The sequence below is a fragment of the Theropithecus gelada genome, chromosome 14 (assembly GCF_003255815.1).
Source record: "Theropithecus gelada isolate Dixy chromosome 14, Tgel_1.0, whole genome shotgun sequence".
NCBI lineage: Eukaryota > Metazoa > Chordata > Mammalia > Primates > Cercopithecidae > Theropithecus > Theropithecus gelada.
In genome coordinates, this window is record NC_037682.1 from 8199859 (window position 1) to 8219585 (window position 19727).

The 19727-nt window shown below is 54.6% G+C and overlaps 1 protein-coding gene across 3 annotated transcripts in view; it reads right to left on the minus strand.

Annotated features, from left to right (window-relative positions):
• DPP3 (dipeptidyl peptidase 3) overlaps positions 1–18224 on the minus strand; it is a 32469-nt gene extending 14245 nt beyond the window's left edge. The window contains exons 1-16 of one of the 3 annotated variants that reach the window (XM_025356572.1): positions 17464–18224; positions 15466–15740; positions 12374–12463; positions 10984–11121; positions 10324–10398; positions 9662–9755; positions 6294–6424; positions 6051–6181; positions 5919–5977; positions 4757–4951; positions 4487–4599; positions 4008–4100; positions 2469–2531; positions 2243–2367; positions 1982–2102; positions 446–625 (exon numbers count right to left, since the gene is read on the minus strand). In XM_025356572.1, the coding sequence (XP_025212357.1) occupies positions 446–625; positions 1982–2102; positions 2243–2367; positions 2469–2531; positions 4008–4100; positions 4487–4599; positions 4757–4951; positions 5919–5977; positions 6051–6181; positions 6294–6424; positions 9662–9755; positions 10324–10398; positions 10984–11121; positions 12374–12463; positions 15466–15740; positions 17464–17515 (1935 nt within the window). In that variant the 5' untranslated portion in view covers positions 17516–18224. Of the gene's footprint in view, positions 1–445; positions 626–1981; positions 2103–2242; positions 2368–2468; positions 2532–4007; positions 4101–4486; positions 4600–4756; positions 4952–5918; positions 5978–6050; positions 6182–6293; positions 6425–9661; positions 9756–10323; positions 10399–10983; positions 11122–12373; positions 12464–15465; positions 15744–17463 lie in introns of all 3 variants that reach the window. The other 2 variants (XM_025356571.1, XM_025356573.1) reach the window with 2 other exon arrangements.
• Between the last annotated feature and the right edge of the window lie 1503 nt (positions 18225–19727).

Below are 19727 nucleotides of genomic sequence, written 5' to 3' on the forward strand. Positions count from 1 at the left end.
TTCTTTTTTTTTTTTTTTTTTTTTTAGAGATAGGGTCTCATTCTGTCACCCAGGCTGGAGTGTAGTGGTACAATCATGGCTCACTGCAGCCTCCACCTCTCAGGCTCAAGTGATCCTCCCACTTCAGCTTCTGGAGTAGCTGGAACTACAGGCGCGCACTACCATGCCTGGCTAATTTTTGTATTTTTTGTAGAGACGAGGTTTTTGCCATGTTGCCCAGGCTAGTCTTGAACTCCTGAGCTCAAGTGATCCGCCCTCCTCGGCCTCCCACAGTGCTGGGATCACAGGCGTGAGGTACCCGGTGTGCTTACATGTTTACTGGCTACCTTTCCTCACTGCAGCGTAAGAAACTGCTCACAGCTTATTCTCCGTGCCTGGCACATGGTAACACTCTGCCCCTGGAGAGGTTGGCGGGGGCCCATCCAGGAGAGAGGGCTTTGCTTACCTGAAGTCTCCGCAGGAAGCGCTCTAGAGCAGGCTTGCCCACAGACCGGATCTTGCTGCGGTCGAGGCGGACCCGGGCATCTGGGCGCCCATCAGAGCCTGTGGTGGGAGTGATGGTAACGAGTCCCTCGCCAGCCTCCAGCAAGACTCTCAGGATCACAAACCGGGCCTGCATATGGGCCTGCCGGGGCGGGGAAAGACAGCATTTGTAGCCCGTATCAAGTGCTTGGTCCTAGGCTTGGACCTTGGTCCCAGTTGCTCATTTATTGGCAACTGTTATTGTCATTCTCCCCCACCCTGTGGGTCCTTTTCTGCTTATTCCCCTCCCCTCAAATGCTTCCTCCTTCTTCTGCTAACAGAGAGAGCAGGCTGCCCTAGGAGACAGGGAGGCCATTTCCTGGTAGGACCTGGTGCCCATGCTCCCCATGTCACCCACCGTGATCCCTGCTGCTCCAGATCCCCCGCTGAGGACAGCAGCTACCCCCTCCAGGGTCCCCAAACACTTTCTCCTCCACAACCTTGTTTGTGCTCAAAAGGGGAACGAAGTAAGCGTCATTATCCCCAGTTTGCAGATGATAAAACAGAGGCCCAGAGAAGTGGAAGGACTTCCTTAGGGGCACACAGCTAGTAAAGGAAGAGCCACAACTCAGACCCACACTTCTGGACCCTGAATGATGTCACATCACCTCCTCAAACCACACCCATTTGATTTTGTCAAAAAGTTTCTATTGCTGGCAGGGAGCGGTGGCTCATGCCTGTAATCCCTGCACTTTGGGAGGCTGAGGTGGGTGGATCACGAGGTCAAGAGATCGAGACCATCCTGGCTAACACGGTGAAACCCTGTCTCTACTAAAAAATACAAAAAATTAGCCGGGCGTGGTGGTATGCGCCTGTAGTCCCAGCTACTCAGGAAGCTGAGGGAGGGGAATCACTTGAATCCAGGAGACGGAGGTTGCAGTGAGCCAAGATCATGCCACTGCACTCCAGCCTGGTGAGAGAGCGAGACTCTGTCTCAAAAAAAAAAAAAAAAGAAAAGAAAAAAAATTTCTATCGCTTACCCCATGTCCAAAGGACACATAATGGAGTTGTGGCGCCAAATGGCCCTGGAGGCACCGTATAGATGCGAATCCTGGCTCTGCCACTTAGTGGCAAGTTGCTTCATCTCCTTGTGCCTCAATTTCTCTTCTCTAAAATGAGGGTAACAACAGCACCTACCTCCTGGCGTAGTGAATTCATGGAGGGCGCTTAGAATTGTGTGTGGCACAGAGGGCGTCAACTGCGAGGAGTCCTAACAAAATCACCTCATCTGATTCACCGTGAAATGGTGGCCGGGGAGAGTCCTACTCCCACTTCACAGACAGGAACTCTGGGGCTCACGAGAGTGATGTGACTTGCCCCCCAAACAGTGGAGTCTGGCATTAAACCCTGTTCATCTGCCTTAAAGGTACAGCGGTCCCATCCTTGCACCCTGATCTTGGCAGGCTGATCATCCTTGTAGGCTCCCTTCCACCTCCTGGGGGCCCCACCCAGGCCCCACCTGTCGCCAGTTGGAGGCCTCAGGTGTGTAGAACTCCAGAGCGAGCAGCCCGGCCCGAACCATGTTGAGCCAGTTCACGTAGATCACGTCCTCTGCATCAGCCCCCTCAAAGCCAAAGATCCTGTGAGAGGGGCAGGCAGGTGGCAGGATGGTCAGAGGCTACCCTGTCCCCATTCCGCCGGCCGCCACCACCCACCCTCCATGCCCCCAGGGCTGGCCACTGCACCGGGACAGCCCACCCCTCGGCTTTGCTGCTCTTACTCCAGCACTTCCGGGTGGAGACAGAGGTAGAGGCCCACACTCTCAGCCCGGCACTCTTCGTAGCTGGAGGCGATGGTGCTGAACTTGCTGTCCCAGGTCTCCCCGCTCCGATACCAGCTCTGAATCTGGAAAAAGAGCTCCACTGTCAGGCTTAGGGTGGCCACTGCCCCACCCCACCTGTGCCCACCCTCCCAGCACCCTGGGGCTCTACTGAGGCCTCCCTCACCTGCTCGCCCGTCTCTGGGTTGATCACTGTCTCCTGGTCAAAGTTGAATGCTCCTTTTTCATCCTGCAGAACACAGGGTGGGTGAGGGAAAGGCACCCCCAGCTGGATCCAGGCCTCCAGCGCCAGAATCCACGGGCCCAGAGAGTGGCTCAGGAAGGCAAGTGGGAGCGCAGGAGCAGCAGGTCCGTCCACACACTGATGCCTGCACAGCCCTGAGCCTTGTGACGCTGGCTGCCTCCTCAGAGCCATCAGGAACGCGAGAACCAGAGATGCCTACCCCACCGCACAGAGAGGAGAACCGAGGGCCAGACAGTCGAGGAACTTGCCCCAAGTCCTGTGAGGACCCAGATCTGGTGTCTCCAGACCCCAGTAGGAGATGCTTCAACGGGTGGGCCAGAGAGCCCAGCTGTGCCCACCACGGGCTTCTGGTCCGGCTCCTGGCACTGCCACTCCCACTGCATGGCACGCGTCTTTCATGCAGCGTCCTTTTAATCCTCACAACCATCTTCCGAGGACAGTGCTACTATTATCCCACTTCACAGACAAGGAAACTGAGGCTTGGAGCCTAAGAGCCCCAAACTGGAGTCAGAGCACACAACCTCCGTGGACACTGTCTCTCAACACTAATACCTGTTTGCTGAGGACCTACTGTGTGTCAGGGATTACTGTCTTCACCTTTACTCCTCACAACAGCCCACACAGCAGGGGTCAGGAATCTCATTTTACAGATGGGCCAACTGAGGCTTGGTGAAGGAGCTGACTTATCCAAGGCCACACACAGCCTGGATAAAGTCTGGACAAGGCGTTTCGTCAGCCTGCTGCCTCAGCAGCTGTTCTGTGCATCCTCCTGATCCCGGGGCCCAGTTCCAGCCCTTCCCCATCCAGGGAAGCAGCCCCACACCCCAAGAAGCAGGGCCCACCAAGAACCCCGCCCTCGGAAGGGAGGGGCCACACCCCACCCCACTTCTGGTCATCTCCATGCTAGGGGTCCACATCAGCTTTTCAGCCCCCCATAAAACGTTGTCTGTGTTTCCATATTCCCCGGGTAGGTGTGGAGGGGACTCCAGTCACGCTGGCTGGCTGGCAAGAAGGGGCTGCTCTGGGGAGAAGTGGCTCCCTACAATACCTGGAAAAGCCCAGGCTCCACGGAACAGCAGCGCAAACAAAGATAGCACTGCTGCCTCAGATGGGAGCACCCAGAGATGCCCCCTACCCCCAGTGTCTGTCCTGGGGCTGCTGGAGCCACGCCCTTAGGGTGTGCTTCCTTAGCCTGAGCCAGGCAATTCCTCCTGGTGTGGGGAACAGCAGCTGAACTGTCCCGGAGAGCCCTCTACACCCCAGCTCTACACTAGGCCTCTGAGCTCCTGGGACATCTTGAGGAAGGGCAAGACAGGGTCTTCTCTGCTTAAGGGGCCGTTTTCCCCACCCAACCCACAGCCCCTGAGGGCAGAGGCTAGTGCAGCTTCACCACTGGGTAGGGCAGGTTGTGGGGAGTGGAGCTGTGGGCTGGGGTGCCAGGGCTGGCCGCTGCCTTCTTACCTGTACGAAGAGCTTGCCGCTGCCATGGCCCAGCAGCTCATGCAGGCCCACCTGCACATCGAAGGAGGGCCCCTTCCAGAGGATGTACAGATCCTGCCAAGACAAGCAGAGACCTGCGCTGTCCACTGGCCGGCCCTGGCCACAGAGCCTGTCGGCCTCCCCTCCCCCGGGCCATGGGCCCATCTCAGTGCATGTACTTGGTAAAGGCCGACTGTGCTCCACCCCACAGCCCATCTCATCCTTGCAACAACCCAGGAGGAAGGGAGGGATGCCCCCCTAGTGTAACCCGAGAGGAAACCGAGGCTCCAAAGTCCGCACGGTCATGTGGTTGGGAAGTGGCAGAGCCATTGTGGTTGGGAAGTGGCAGAGCCAGGACGGAAGCTGTGTGCTTTCCTCTCTACTGCTCTGGGCTGTCTGCCTTCCCGAGTCCGCTGAGGAAGGTGAGGCCCAGCCCCAACCCTCCAACTGCTGGCACCCACCTTGTCATCCTCCTCCAGAAAGGTGAGCTTCTCCCGCTGCGTGGCGTAGGCCACAGCCAGCACATTCCCCAGTGACACGTTCTTAAAGCCTTCCGTCTGCCTCAGGTCATCATCTGGAGAAGGCAGAGAAGGACCAGGAAGAAGAGGCAAGGGTCAAAGGTCACAGACAAGAGGCACAGGGCAGTTTGTGGAGAGTATGTGTGTGGAGAGGGAGGGGCGACTCTAAAAGGAGGCTTCTGGGGCTCGGGGGCTGGGCCTGCTGACACTTACAGTTGGGGATGTTGATGCCAGCAGGGATGCCGGAGCCAGCAAAGGTGAGAACATCCAGGGAGGTGAAGTCGGGGGTGAGGAACTTGTCCTTCTCAAAGGCTGGGGGCCAGGGCAGCTCCTTCAGCAGCTGCTCTGCGCTCGCCACTAGCCGCTCAAACTTGGCACTCATGGCCTTGTTCACCACAGCTACGAAACCTGCAGGGGAGGGAGGGAGCTGTGGCTTGGCAGGGTTCCAGGAGGGCTCTCACTTCACCCTACTCCAGCCATCACGCATGTACTGAATGCCTACTGTATGCAGTCACCCTGGGCTGGCAGCTGGGGACAGCAGTGACCCAGGTCTGGGCCCTACTAGGTCAGGACGTGGACAGGAAAGCTGCAGCTGCACAAACCTGTCTCCCCCTCAGGCCCCTGGTCCGCCTGCCCCTTCTCCCTGGGCCTGGGTCTAGCGGCTCACCCCTGAGCCCCAGCAGGCTGTGTGCTCTCCTCCCAGACTAATCTCTCCAGCTTTAGCAGGCAGATGCTCAGACTCTTCTACATCCAGCGGCTGGGGAGGATTAGGGCAGTCAGAGAAGTGGCTGAATCCTCCGGCTGGATGCCCTGCCTTGCACAGGTGGGTCCCTGGGGAAGGGGGTGGGGGCCGAGGCAGCCTGCCACCAGCCTGGGATGACAGCCCCGGGTCAGGTCCAGTCACAACGTCCATCCTGCTTCCAGCCACTGAGTGTAGCAGTCTGCATCCTAACCGCACTGGTGCTGAGGTCAGGCTATTTGGCCCAAGGTCACACAGCCTGGAAGTGGTGAAGCTAGGCTTGGGAGGCACATGTCTACCTGGAGCCTGTGCCCTGACCAGACACCAGAGGCAGCACAGCAAAGTAGCTCAGAGCCAGAGTTTCCTGGTCACCCCCCAACTGTGCCTCAGTGCTCACACCTGTTAAGTGAGGATAAACATCCTCATGGGGTGATGAACTCTAAATTAGTTAATATAGCTAAGCTTCTTCCAACAGTGCCCAATACACTGTAAATGGTGTTTATTTACCATGGCTGTTGTTATTGTTATGGTTATGGCTGAGTGGGGGTGGGGAGAACCATCAGGGGACACTGGAAACGTGGACTTGGATGTGGGGGAAGGGACTGTGACTGACCTCCTCCTCCCCGAGGAAGTTACCTTCAAATTCTCCTCGGGAACCAAAGGGGTCACGGTAGCTCTCGATGAACCCGATGTAACTGGGGGAGAGAAGGGCAGAGGTGGAGGAGGGGCGGGCAGGAGGGGGCGGGTGGGGTGGAGCTGGCGGCTCACCTCTCCACGATGGGGCCTTTGTCCTGGATCCAGAAGCGGGAGCCCCTCTTGTGGGCCTCGATAGAGCCCTGGGTGAAGCTCTCTATATACTGGGCCAGCATCTGTCCCTGGTGGCTGTTGGCTGCATACACCTGAGGTGAGCAGGAGTCGGTCAGCCTTGTGTGAGGTCAACCCACCTCCACACCAGCTTTGCTGCCCAGAGGGGTCCTCAGCCCGCACACCTCAGTCCCCAGCCAGTCCAACCTTGGCTTTCTCCAGCTGCTCCACCACCTTCTGGAGGATGGGCGCATAGTCCCCTCGGGTCACCTGGAAAGGGCTTCCCCGGAATTCATAGCTCTTCAGCTTGGAAGTCATCTCAGAGTCCAGGGAAGGCTCTGGGGAAAGAAGGTGTCACTCAGAGAAAAGGCCGGAGTAAGAGGCATCACTCAGAGAAAAGGCCGGAGTAAGACACCTCCGCCAGCTTTTCCCTGTAGCACTCTTTCACTCTAAGATCTTCAATGGCTCCCTGTAGCCAACAGACATGAGTATAAACTCTCGTCTTCCAAAATATATATATCAGCCGGGCACGGTGGCTCACACCTGTAATCCCAGCACTTTGGGAGGCCGAGGCGGGCAGATCGCCTGAGGTCTGGAGTTCATGACCAGTCTGGCCAACATGGTGAAATCCCGTCTCTACTCAAAATACAAAATTAGCTGGGCGTGGTGGCAGGCACCTGTAATCCCAGCTACTCGGGAGGCTGAAGCAGGAAAATCGCTTGAAGCCAGGAGACACAGGTTGCAGTGAGCTGAGATCGCGCTGCTGCACTCCAGCCTGGGCAACAGAGAGAGACTCCAGCCCAAAAAAAAAACAAACACAAAAACGAAAACAAAAAACCCCAAAAACTAAAAAACAAAAATATATGTATCACATAACATGTGCTTTCCATGTGTTAACTCCTTTAAGCCTCACTCTAACTCTGGGGGGAGGCAGAAATTATCATCTCCATTTCACTGATGGGAAACTAAGGCATCGAGAGCTTATGTGGACAGCAAGTAGCAGATTGGATTTAAAAAGACAGTCACATCCCAAATGTAATCAACAGTCCCACGGGGAGACAAGAGGGTGGCTGGGAAGAGGAGCTGTGACGACAGCAGAAGGGAGCTGGAGTGAAGTTGGGGGGCTGGGCAGCCTTCCAGAAGCTGGAAAAGGCAAGCGGGGGCAGGTTCCTCCTGAGACTCCAAAATGAATGCGGCCCAGCCTTGCTTTTAGACTCTGGACCCCTGCAACTGTAATAAGTTCATGTTGTTTTGTGCCACTAAATTTGTGGCAATTTGTTACAGAAGCAATGGGATGCTTACACACTATTGTATTTTCCTTGTTGTCTCTGATCAATAAAATATACTTCAAGGCTATGTAAAAACAAACAAACGAGCAAAAACAGCCACAATATTTCCTGTCTTACGCCTTTTTTTTTTTTTAATTTGAGATAGGATCTTGCAAGGTTGCCCAGCTGATCTCAGACTGCTGGGCTCAAGCGATCCTCCTGGCTCAGCCTCCTGAATAGCTGGGATTACAGGTATGAGCCATCATGTCCAGCTCAACTGTGACTTTGCCCATGGAGATGTGGGATGTGTTCCCTCCTCCTGAAGCCAGGAAGGCTGTGACTTCAGCAGCAGGGACACCATGTGCTGAGGCCAGGTCACACAAGGTGAGCAGGCTTCCGCCTGGCTCTCCTGGGAGGCTCACTCTGGGAGCCCAGCTACCACAAACAATAGGAGGGTGCCATGTGATGTATTTTAGTCAACAGCGCAGCTGGGTTCCAGCCGGCAGCCAGCACCTGCGTGTGAGCCAATAAGCCTGGGGATGCTTGCGGCCCCAAGCTGTCGAGTCTTCCCAGCTGAGGCCCCAGACACGGTCACCCAGCAACCGGCTGTTCCTACTGTGCTCTACCTGCATTCCTGACCCAGTGTCCGTGAGCATGAAAAGGCGGTTTTGTATCACTACATTTGGGGAGCATTTGTTCCACAGCAATAGATAATGACCCACTCAGGCAGCCCGGCTCCAGGGCCACATTCAACCACTGCCTGACACTGCATCCTGTACTGTAAGTATAAGCCCAGCTTATATTCCAGTGAGATCAACTCCTGTTCCTCTGAACCCACATCTGCCATCATCTCCCCGGTGGAAGCTCAGATCCACCAAGCACTGGGCACCGGGGAGACAACAGTGGATGAAACACACAGGCCCTTCTCTCGCGGAGCTTGTAGTCAGGAGAGCTACTGAGTGTGCCAATGGGAAGAGAGAAGGGCATGGACTTAGTTATGGGAAGATGGGGAAAGGTCCTGGGGAAGGCAATGTCCATGCATGGCCTAGAGCATGGGGAGGAGGTGGCCAGGGGACAAAGAGAGGCTGGAGGGGGTTCCACATGGGAAGTGGGGAATAGATTGTGCAAAGACCTAGACAGGGGCCAGGCGTGGTGGCTCATGCCTATAATCCAGCACATTGGGAGGCCGAGAGGCAGGCGGATCACCTGAGTTCAGGAGTTTAGGACCAGCATGGCCAAATGGCGAAACCTCATCTCTACTAAAAATACAAAAATTAGCCAGGTGTGGTGATGGGCGCCTGCAATCCCAGCTACTCTGGAGGCTGAAGCAGGAGAATCGCTTGAACCCAGGAGGCAGAGGTTGCAGTGAACCAAGGTCGCACCACTGCACTCTAGCCTGGGCACTCCAGCCTGGGCGATACAGCGAGACTCTGTCTCAAAAAACAAAAACAAAAACAAAAACAAAAGACCTAGAGAGGGTCCGTGAGAACTGGATGCTGTTGAGCATGGCCAGAGCACAGAGTCTGAGTGGGAGGATATGGAGATGAAGCAGGGGCTGGGGTGCAGGTGGGGAAAAAAGAGCCAGGTGGCAAAAGTCTTCATAAAGGCCTGGACACTTCTGTCCACACTATTTCCTCTCTCCTGGGAATGGATCCCAATTTCCCCTTGAGAATATCACCCCAGGTCCCACTACTACTACCCCAAGTGCAGTTGGTTTGGAAAGGGCCAGCCTCTTTTTTTTTTTTTTTTTTTTGGACCTGGAGCTTTGCTCTGTCACCCAGGCTGGAGTGCAGTGGTGAGATCTTGGTTCACTGCAACCTCTGCCTCCTGGGTTCAAGCGATTCTCCTGCCTCAGACTCCCAAGTAGCTGGAATTACAGGCACATGCCACCATGCCTGGCTAATTTCTATATTTTTAGTAGAGACGGTGTGTCACCATGTTGGCCAGGCTGGTCTCAAACTCCCAACCTTGGTGATTCACCTGCCTCAGCCTCCCAAAGTGCTGGGATTACAGGTGTGAGCTGCCACGCCTGGCCTGAACGGCCAACCTCATCGCCTGACTCCAGGGTAGGCTTGAGACCAGGTTGAGCCAATCAGAGACCTGTCCCTTGCCAGCCCTCAGGGATTGGTTCACAGACAAATAGGGGACTGATACAGAGAAACTAGAGCCATTCCCAGGCCTTATGTAGAAACTCCTGGGAGAGAAGGATCCTCTTTGTGTGGGAGTGGCAGGGCTGGCAGGACCTGAGCCACCCAGGTCCAGAAATGCCTGGGAGGGAGCAGAAGGGAAGCCTGGGGCTAAGCTCACCTGAGCCAAGCACAGAAGCCAGCCGCACCTCGTAGTGGGGCTTCCCTTCTCCATCGACCTCTTTGAAGAGCCGGGTGTTATAGGCACTGAGGTTCTAGAAGAGACCAGGGCAGGGGTTGAGAGTGAGGTCTGGAGAGGCCAGTGGGGTGGGAGGAAGGAAAGTGGGTCACCCCCCGGGGAGAAGGCATGGAGGCAAAGCAGGCTGGGCCTTCCAGGTTGGCTGGGAGGAGCAGGAGAGAGTGGGAGTGGGTAGCCCAGGGCCGACTCTCCTGCTCTGCTCGGGACACTGTGCACTTCTACTAAGCACTGACTCCAACCACTATGCCAGGCACTGCATGGCCTCTGCGAACCCAAGGCTAACAGAGGTGGGTACCACTTCACAGACATGGAAACTGATCACATGGCTGGTGAGTGGCTAAGCTGGGAGCTCCACTGACACGTGGACCCCAGAGCCTCACACCCCTGTGGCCTGAGGTCCTGGTTCCTCGCCCAGCCCTGAGGCTGTCATTAGGCTCTATAGCCTGGGGTGGGCAGGGGTGGTACCTTCCCTAGTTAGCAGGGAGTAGTCAAGCAGAGACCCAGGAGTGGTCACCAGTTGTGAGGGGGCTGGGACTAGGAACTCCACCAAACCTCTGCTACCTTGAGCTCCCCTAACCCCAAACCTGTGAGTCCAGAAAGTCCTGGGCCAATTTGGCATCTTCCATGGTACAATTCCCAGAGAAATAGGTGGTGATTCCCTGTTGGGGAAGAGAGGGGACAGGAGAAAGAGGAGGTGCCGAGGTCAGTGCTGCAGGGACGTCATCTTCCCAGGCTTCCTGCCCCTCCCTCCTTCCAGCAGTGTCTACCGCTTACCCCTCCATCTACTTCCGGGGAAAAAGTTATAAAACAAACAGATGCTCATTTCCAGCATTCCTGCAGCCCTGCCTGTGCCTCTCTCAGGCTGGCCCACCCCTAAGGCTTCCCAAGGTCCTCGTCCCATGCAATGGATGCGGCCTCCAGAGGTGGGAAACCTGGGATCCCCCTCCTTCCCTGCTGTCCCCTCCTCAGCTCCCTCCACCTCCAGCCTTCCTCTCCTTCCCTCCATCAGCACATGGCATCCTGTGTGCAGAATGTCAGATCTGGGAGGGCATTCAGAAAGCATTTGACCCAACCTGCTTACCATTCTACAGATGACAAAACTGAGGCCTGCAGTGGGGAGCAGCATTGCCTCAGGAGTGTGAGGCAGAGCCCACTGCCTCCCCATCCCCTTTCCTTCCCTCCTTACCAGGTGGCCTCAAAGAATTCCCTCTGCCCCGTCCCCTCGGGGGAGTCAGGGGCCTCACCTCCTTCCCCAGTCCGAGGTGTCGAAGCCTTGGCTCCAGAGAGTACATAAGCTCCCCACAGGTCTGCCAGAGGCCCCTGACTTCTTCGGGGTGCTGCTGAGCAGCCTCACTCCCTAGGATCACCTGTTCCAGCTTTTCCTACAGGGAAAGGGAAGCCAATGGCCCAGTTACACCACCCAAACCTGCCTTCCAGAGCCTCCCTATCCACTCCTAAGCTCTTCTCCCATGGTCTAAGAGCTTTGGCTCATTGTGTGGTCCGTGGACCAGCAGCACTGGCAGGGCCTGAGAAATGTCAAGCCTCCATGTGTGGTGGCTCATGCCTATAATCCCAGCACTTTGGGAGGCAGAGGAGGGAGAGATACTTGAGGCCAGGAGTTCAAGACAAGCCTGGGCAACATAGACAGACCCCCATCTCTACAAAGAATAAAAAAAATTAGGCCAGACGCAGTGGCTCATGCCTGTAATCCTAGCATTTTGGGAGGCCAAGGTGTGAGAATTGCTTGAGTCCAGGAGTTCAAGACCAGCTTGGGTAACACAGTGGCATTCTGTCACTACAAACAATTTAAAAAAATTAGCCAAGCGTCACAGTGGCAGGCATCTGTGGTACCAGCTACTCTGGAAGCTGAGGAGGATCACTTGAGCCTAGGAAGTTGAGGTTGCAGTGAGCTGTATCTGTGCCACTGCCGTCCAGCCTGAGTGACAGAGTGAGACCCTATCTCAAAAAAAGAAAAGAAAAGAAAATTTAGCTGGTGTGGTGCTGCACACCCATATTCCCAACTACTTGGGAGGCTAAGCCAGGAGGACCACTTGAGTCCAGGAGGTTGATGCTGAAGTGAGTCATGATCACACCACTGCACTTCAGCTTGGGTGACAGAGCAAGATCCTGTCTCAAAGCAAAAATGTCAAATCTTGGGTCCACCACAGACCTGCTGAATCAGATGCCGCATGTCAGCATGACCGCCAAGTGACTTGTATGCATGTTAAAGTCCCAGCTCTTATACCTGCTGTAAGAACCACCTCTGCCCTAGATAGGCTCAAGCCTCATAATCCTGGGAAGGATGCCCCCAGCCCAGTATTTCCCACTGTTCCTGGTGATGACCAACAAGCTCCATTTTTGAGAGCACCTGAAAGTTCACAGAACACTTCCACATCTCGCCCTTGTTCGGCCTGCAGATCAGCAGTCAGGGAGAGCTGTGCTTTTCCTTTATACACGAAGAGGCCGCGGCACCCAGTGAGGTTGGTGACACTCACAGTCACGCAGGGTGGCAGCGACAGGGTCCATGTTCTGCTCAGGGCTTCTGACACTCCAGTTGGGGCTCCTTCTACTGCATTCTCCACCCCTACCCCACCAGCCCCCATCCCCACCTTCCCCAGCCCTCCTTTGGCTCACCTTGGGCAAGTTGGGAACAAACTTGGTGTCACCAAAGGACTTGTAGTTGCCCATGTTGGAGTAAACTCCCGCGGCATAGACCAGGAACGCCTGAGGGGGGAGACAGGCATCAGAGACCCAGGAAGCACAGCCTCCCTGACCCCAGCAACACCCCCTCCTGAGATGCAAATGCCCCAGCAGAGCCAGTGTGGATGAGGCTGGAAAATGTGCGGGGAGGACCCAGGTCCTGGGAAGCCCCAGTCTGGCCCACACTCACTTTCACAGACCCATTTTCACACCCCTGCTGTCTGGCCTAACTGATCTTCTGGGCAGCTCCCAAAGACACCCAAGTGTTCGTCTGCCTTTGCCCTCTCCACCCCAGCACCCTCTCAGCCACCTGAGACTACTGTGTCCTTTGAGGCCCAGTTCCAGCACTACCTCCCTCTTTCTCCTGGGAGCCTGTCCTCAGCCTCTGACCTGTCAAGCAGCTGGCCTCGGAAGCATCACATGTTAGAGCCAGAGGGGCCTTAATCATCTATCTATTCTATGGCTTCTGCTGGCCCCAGATCTTCCTCTGGTAACAAGACCTCAATCCTCCTTTTGTGGGTGGGAGGGTGGGGGATCTCCCTTCCCCCAGCCCCAGGGTTGGGCATGTAAGCTGGCTTGGCCAGTCTGAGAAACCACCATCCTTGGCTACAGGATGGGCACAAGGCTCAAGCTGGCATAAGAGCGCTACCCAGGACATTTCCCATTGGCAAAGAGCCTGTGTACACCAGGTATCATCAGGCCTGGAACCCCTGGAGCTCCCCCTCCGGGAGCAAGAAAAGCAAGCAAGCTGAGAGATGAAGACTGCATCCCAGTGGTAGCACTGAGTCCCTGAGTCCAGCCATGCCTGAAACTTCCTCTAGACCTGGACTTTTCAATCATGTGACCCAACAGTTCTCCTTTTCACGTAAGCCAATTTAAGCTGGGTTTCTGCCACTTGCAAACATGAATTTCCCTGAATGGCTGGCACCCACGCCTGTAATCCCAAGCACTCTGGGAGGCCGAGGCGGGCAGATCACGAGGTCAGGAGATTGAGACCATCCTGGCCAACATGGTGAAACCCTGTCTCTACTAAAAATACAAAAATTAGCTGGGTGTGGTGGTGCATGCCTGTAATACCAGTTACTCTGGAGGCTGAGGCAGGAGAATCGCTTGAACCAGGGAGTTGGAGGTTGCAGTGAGCCAAGACTGTGCCACTGCACTCCAGCCTAGTGACAGAGCAAGACCGTCTCAAAAAAAAAAAAAAAAAAAGAATTTCCCTGAAAATAGTAATGCTTGGGTTGCACCTTTCCGTTTATAAATATTTCCACAGATATTAGCTCTTTTAATGAGTAAGCCATGCCCAAGATGGGAAGTGCATGCCCAGACTTCAAAAGAGGTAGAATAAACAGCACGTCAGCTCAGAGAGAAACAATCCAATCCCTTTATTTCCCATATAGAAAAACAGGCCGTATTCTTGTACACTCTTGGTGGGAATATAATGCAGTGAAAGTTTTTTAGAAGATGATTTAACAGAATCAGTCAATTGTGAATGTATAGAGCCCTTGACCCAGCAGTTCTCCTTCTAGAAACAGATCCCCCTCACATGTATGCACAAGTATGCTCACCATGGCACTGTTTGTAAGAAAAACGGGACAAGCTAAATGTCCAGAAATAAAGATTAAATTGATTATAGTGTACACTGCTGTGGAATACTTCACAGTCAATAATAAAGAATGAGGCCTGGCCGGGCGCGGTGGCTCAAGCCTGTAATCCCAGCACTTTGGGAGGCCAAGACGGGCAGATCACGAGGTCAGGAGATCGAGACCATCCTGGCTAACACAGTGAAACCCCGTCTCTACTAAAAATACAAAAAAACCTAGCCGGGCGAGGTGGCAGGCGCCTGTAGTCCCAGCTACTCAGGAGGCTGAGGCCGGAGAATGGCGTGAACCTGGGAGGCGGAGCTTGCAGTGAGCTGAGATCCGGCCACTGCACTCCAGCCTGGGTGACAGAGCGAGACTCTGTCTCAAAAAAAAAAAAAAAAAAAAAGAATGAGGTACATTTAAATGTACCCCATTCTCCAAGTTCTCCAAGACATGGCATTCAATGGAAAAAGCAGGACACAAAGCAGGAAAAGAACATCATCTCATTTCTATAAAAGAGAAAATAAGGAACTGATTCACCATGCATGTACACATATAGGTATGTAATACACAGACGGGATTGAAAAGGCTGTAACCAAGACCAGGCACGGTGGTTCACGCCTGTAATCCCAGCACTTTGGGAGGTTAAGGCAAGTGGATCACTTGAGGCCAGGAGTTCAAGACCAGCCTGGGCAACATGGTGAAAACCCATCTCTACTAAAAATACAAAAATTAGCCCGGCGTGGTGGCACATACCTGTAGTTCTAGCTACTTGGGAGGCTGAGGCATGAGAAATGCTTGAACCTGGGAGGTGGAGGTTTGCAGTGAGCCAAGACTGCACCACTGCACTCCAGGCTGGGTGACAGAATAAGACTCTGACAAAAAAAAAAAAAAAAAAAAAAAAGGAGAGAAAGAAAAGGCTGTACCAGCCTCAGTGGGTTACCTCTGAGGAGGGCACAGAATGAGTGATCTTTGTGTTTTTTGTGTCTTTCTGCATTGCTGCAATGCACTAAGAATTCGTGTATTACCTGGCCGATACGTCCAAAAACAAAAACCAAGGGACAGGCAGAACATTCTGCCCAGGGCCACATAGTGTGGTAGAGAAGAACTGGTCCTGAATTCAGACCTCCTGATACCTACTCTGGACTCTTTCCTCTCCTTCCCTGAATCTCCACCACAGTTTCTTTTGTTATGATCACAGCAGCTATCATTTATCTTGAAGTCAGGCACTGTTCTAAGTGGGTCATCACAACACTAAGTGGTACAGACATCCCACATGCATATTTTACAGATGAGAAGACTGAGGCTCCAGAGAGGGGAAGTGCCTGAATTTGTAACCTTTGGTCTAATCCTCCACCTACCCCTTGAAAGAGACAGACATTTGCATCCTGGTCTTTCACACCCAGAAGCCACTCAGGAAATGCAGGTTGGCCCAAGGGAACTAACCTGATACTCCTCCTCGGTAAGGCCCTCAGCCAGGGCATGTTGGCGCAGCTGGTCGGGGTCCTGCGCGCGGAAGAGGCGGCTGAGCAGAGCATAGATGTAAGGGGCCTCGGGGGAGGTCTGAAGCAGCACAGCCAGGCCTCCATACCAGGCAGCACGGGACAGGTGGTGGGCATAGAGGCGCTCTGTGGGTGACAGCAGGCGGAAGGCCTCACGGCAGTCCAGGCTAGACACGCCGATGTCATTGGGCAGGATGTACTGGGTGTCCGCCATGGGCCCTGCTGAGAACCATCACTGTCATCACAGCTGTTGTTTACCCCATATCAATTGCATACCTGGCTCTGAACTCTTATAATCTCATTTAATCCTCCCAAAAGCCCACATGGAAGGGAATATTATTGTACCCATTCACCAGATATGCTAACTGAGGCTCAGAGGTCAGATGACTCACCCAAGGGGTCACAAAATACACTGGCGTACCATATTTGGCCTGTAGTCCCTAAACGTTAAAGATTGATTCTAAGGTCAGGCACGGAGGCTCACACCTGTAATCCTAGCACTTTGGGAGGCCGAGGTGGGTGGATCACCTGAGGTCAAGAGTTCAAGACCAGCCTGATCAATGTGGTGAAACCTCCTCTCTACTAAAAATACAAAAATTAGCCAGGTGTGGTGGCGGGCGCCTGTAATCTCAGCTACTGGGAAGGCTGAGGCAGGAGAATCACTTGAACCCAGGAGGCGGAAGCTGCAGTGAGCCTCGTACCATTGCACTCCAGCCTGGGCGACAGAGTGAGACTCCATCTCAAAAAAAAAAAAAAAAAAAAAATAGATTGACCTAACTACCTAGTATTACAGATGGGGAAACCGAGGCTCAGGCTCAGAGCCTTGCCTAATCCCACAATGGAGACATCAGCAGCAGAGATCCTCATCTCTAGGCTCCCAGCCCAGGCCCCTCCCTGCTTCCTTGTTCAGTATTCTTTTATTGAGATGGAATCTCACTTTGTTGCCCAGGCTGAAGTGCAGTGGCATGATCCTGACTCACAGTAACCTCCGCCTCCCGAGTTCAAGTGATTCTCCTGCCTCAGCCTCCAAAGTAGCTGGGACTACAGGCGTGCATCACCACGCCCAGTTAATTTTTTGCATTTTTGGTAGAGACGGGGAGGCGGGGTGTCTCGCCATTTTGTCCAGGCTGGTCTCGAACTCCTGGCCTCAAATCCGCTTGCCTCGGCCTCCCAAGTGCTGAGATTACAGGTGCCGCGCCTGGCCTTTGTTCAGAATTCTTCACACTTTCCACTGGGCTCACAAGGATAAAGTTCCAGGCCGCCAGCTGGAAGGCTCAGCCTTTAGCCAGGACTTGGCCCCAGACTTCCATTGCTTTACTTTTCTGCACCTCCGTTTCCTCCTCTGTAAAAGAGGGAATAACCTCAGTATTACCAGGTGGGTGCGCTAATCAGATGAGGTCGCCTGGACGGAAAATATCCACAGCAATAAATGATTTTCCTTGCACCTGTCCCATTCTCATCCCTCTAACCTCCTTTCCTCGGCCCTCCATTCTCCTGCTCTCTCCCTGTGCTCCGCCAGGGAAGCCACAGAAGTTACAACAGGAAGTTACAACCAGAAGAAAACCCATTTTACAGATAGGGAAACTGAGGCTTGGAAAGGCCAACAATTTACTGAGGGTCTGACAGCCCCGTTGGAACCCGGGGATTCCCCAACCCAGGGCCTTCTCCCCGCCACGCCCCTTCCCGGCTGGGACAGAGTTTCCAGACTCCCCGCCCTGCCCCGGACTCCAGAAGCTCCGCCCCAATAGCACAGCCTCAAGATTCGGAAAGGGCTGTTAACTCTTTGCTCCCCGGAGCGCTCCTTGGCCTCGAGGGCGGGGTGAATTTGGAGGAGGTACTGGAGAGTGGGCAGAAAGGGAATGATTTTGCGCTCAGTACAGATTCGCCTTGGTCCCCCGGGATGACACACTGGGATCCCCAAAACCCAGGCGCCGCGCCTCACCTGCAGCAGCTGCTCCGTTCCCAAACTCACTTCCTGCTTCCGGCTCCCCCATTCATTGGGGCTCTGCAAACCCCGCCCCCCTTGGCCAACTGCCTGGCCTCGGGGTCCGGATGGGCGTCAATACCAGCCAATAGACGCGCCGAGACAAGCTTCTCGGCTCTCCGGCTCCCGCCCCCAGTCGCTACGGGGTGGTGCGCGGATTGGCCCTGCGGGCTCGGCCTTTTGTCTGCAGGCAGCACACGCGCCGGACCGGGTGCCTCTGTGCCCGACCTGGCCGCGGCCTAGTCCCGGCAGACGGGACTGACGAGGTCACCAAGCCCAGGCTGACCCGGCGCTGGTGTCAGGGACTTGGGAATCCCCCTCCCTCAGTCCCGATCCCGCTTTCCTTTGGGGTTTCACCCCAGCGACCCCAACCTTACTCTTGCAGGTGGGAACCTACACAATAGGAGTAATGTGGCTCCCCCTGACTCTCGGGACTCGGGGCCTGGGAGTGGAGACTTGGAAGTTGCAAAGCTCTCGGTGCCAGGAATCGAGGCTACGGTCGAGTGGGCTCGGGCCAGGGCTGAGGTGGTCTCACCCGTGTTGGGGCGCGGAGAAACGCCTCGAGTGCTTCACTGTACCACCACCCACCCGCCACGGGCCTGGAAGCAGCCGCTAAACATTCTCGAGCCTCAGTTTCCTTAGCACAAACAGGCTGGCAGTTTCCTGGGGCTTGTCAGATGCCTGATGGATCAGAAAGCCTCCTGCAGCCCCGAAAGGGAGTCCAGAGCAGAGGCGGGCCTGCAGTCCACTTTTACAGGTCTGGACGGACTCACAAAACCACGGTCTGGGTGGGGCATGTGGAAGGGCCTAGGCCGAATGGGGAGTAGTGGTGAGGGCCCAGGGTCAGACTGGGGGTGGAGCGAGGTTGTCTGGGAGTCTTGGCTTTATGAACTGGAAAACCAGGCTAATAATTGAATCCAATCCAAGGGATATTGTAAGTTGTGATGTGTTGGCTGCAGTGCCGCTCCCTATAGTTGGTGCAGGGTGAGGGGCATTTGGGTACTGAAGTCCCACACAGTCTCCTTGCCACGCCTGTGTCTAGGCCAGGCAGCATCTGCTTACCATAGACACCAGTTTCTCATCCGCAAAGGTGCCCAAGGCCCTGCTTGACACAAGTGTTACAAGCTGTTAGCTTTGATGATGACTTGTTATATGAAGGAGTTCAACAAGTTGGTCAGTGTCCTCAGGAAAGTCACCCTTCCTTCCTTTGCCTCCATTTTCATTGTCTTTAAAATGGGTATAGTGTTGGCTGACAGGTGAAGTTGAAATGTGCACAAGTAAGGGAGGTAGTGCTGTCCACTGCCAGCAGGGGACAGCCCAGGCGAGGAAAAGATCCCACTACTCTCGGAACCCCCAACCAAGCTACGTGATCACATTTTTATGATCACAGATAACATGAGCATGTCCTGAGGTCCCTTGCTACCAGTTTGGCATGGAGGACGTCATTTAATTCTTGCAAAAATCCTGAGGTATCATCACTTTACCCATTGTACAGATAGGGAAACTGAGGCTAAGAGGTTCACTGACTCCTATAACACCACACAGTTCAGGTGTCCCTGACCCCAACACACAGATACACACACACAGTCACTCACATGGAGCAGTCTATCACTGGAGTCATAACTCCCCAGCCTTGGCTGTTCCCCATGGGAATGAAAAAGGGGTTGGTGAGGGGCAACACCAATCAACTGTGTTACAGGTGCCCTCCATATATTCACAACCACCTGGTGAGGTAGCGACTGTTATCCCCTTTAGCATTGAGGAAGCTGAGGCCCTAAGAGCTGGCAAAGGCAGAGCTGGGACAAGACCAGGGCTGTCTGACCCCATCCACCAATACCTCTGAGTCCTCCCCAGCATCTAGGGTGGTGCCCTTTGCTGGTCTCTCCTCCTAGGGTCTGAGGTTCCCCACTGGAAATGGGATCAGTATGTTCCCCTGCCTAGGTGCGGTGGCTCAAGCCTGTAATCCCAGCACTTTGGGAGGCCGAGGTGGGCAGATCATGAGGTCAGGAGATCGAGACCATCTTGGCTAACACGGTGAAACCCCATCTCTACTAAAAATACAAAAAATTAGCCAGGCGTGGTGACGGGCGCCTGTAGTCCCAGCTACTCAGGAGGCTGAGCCAGGAGAATGGCGTGAACCCGGGAGGCAGAGCTCGCAGTGAGCCGAGATCACACCACTGCACTCCAACCTGGGTGACAGAGCGAGACTTGGTCTCAACAAC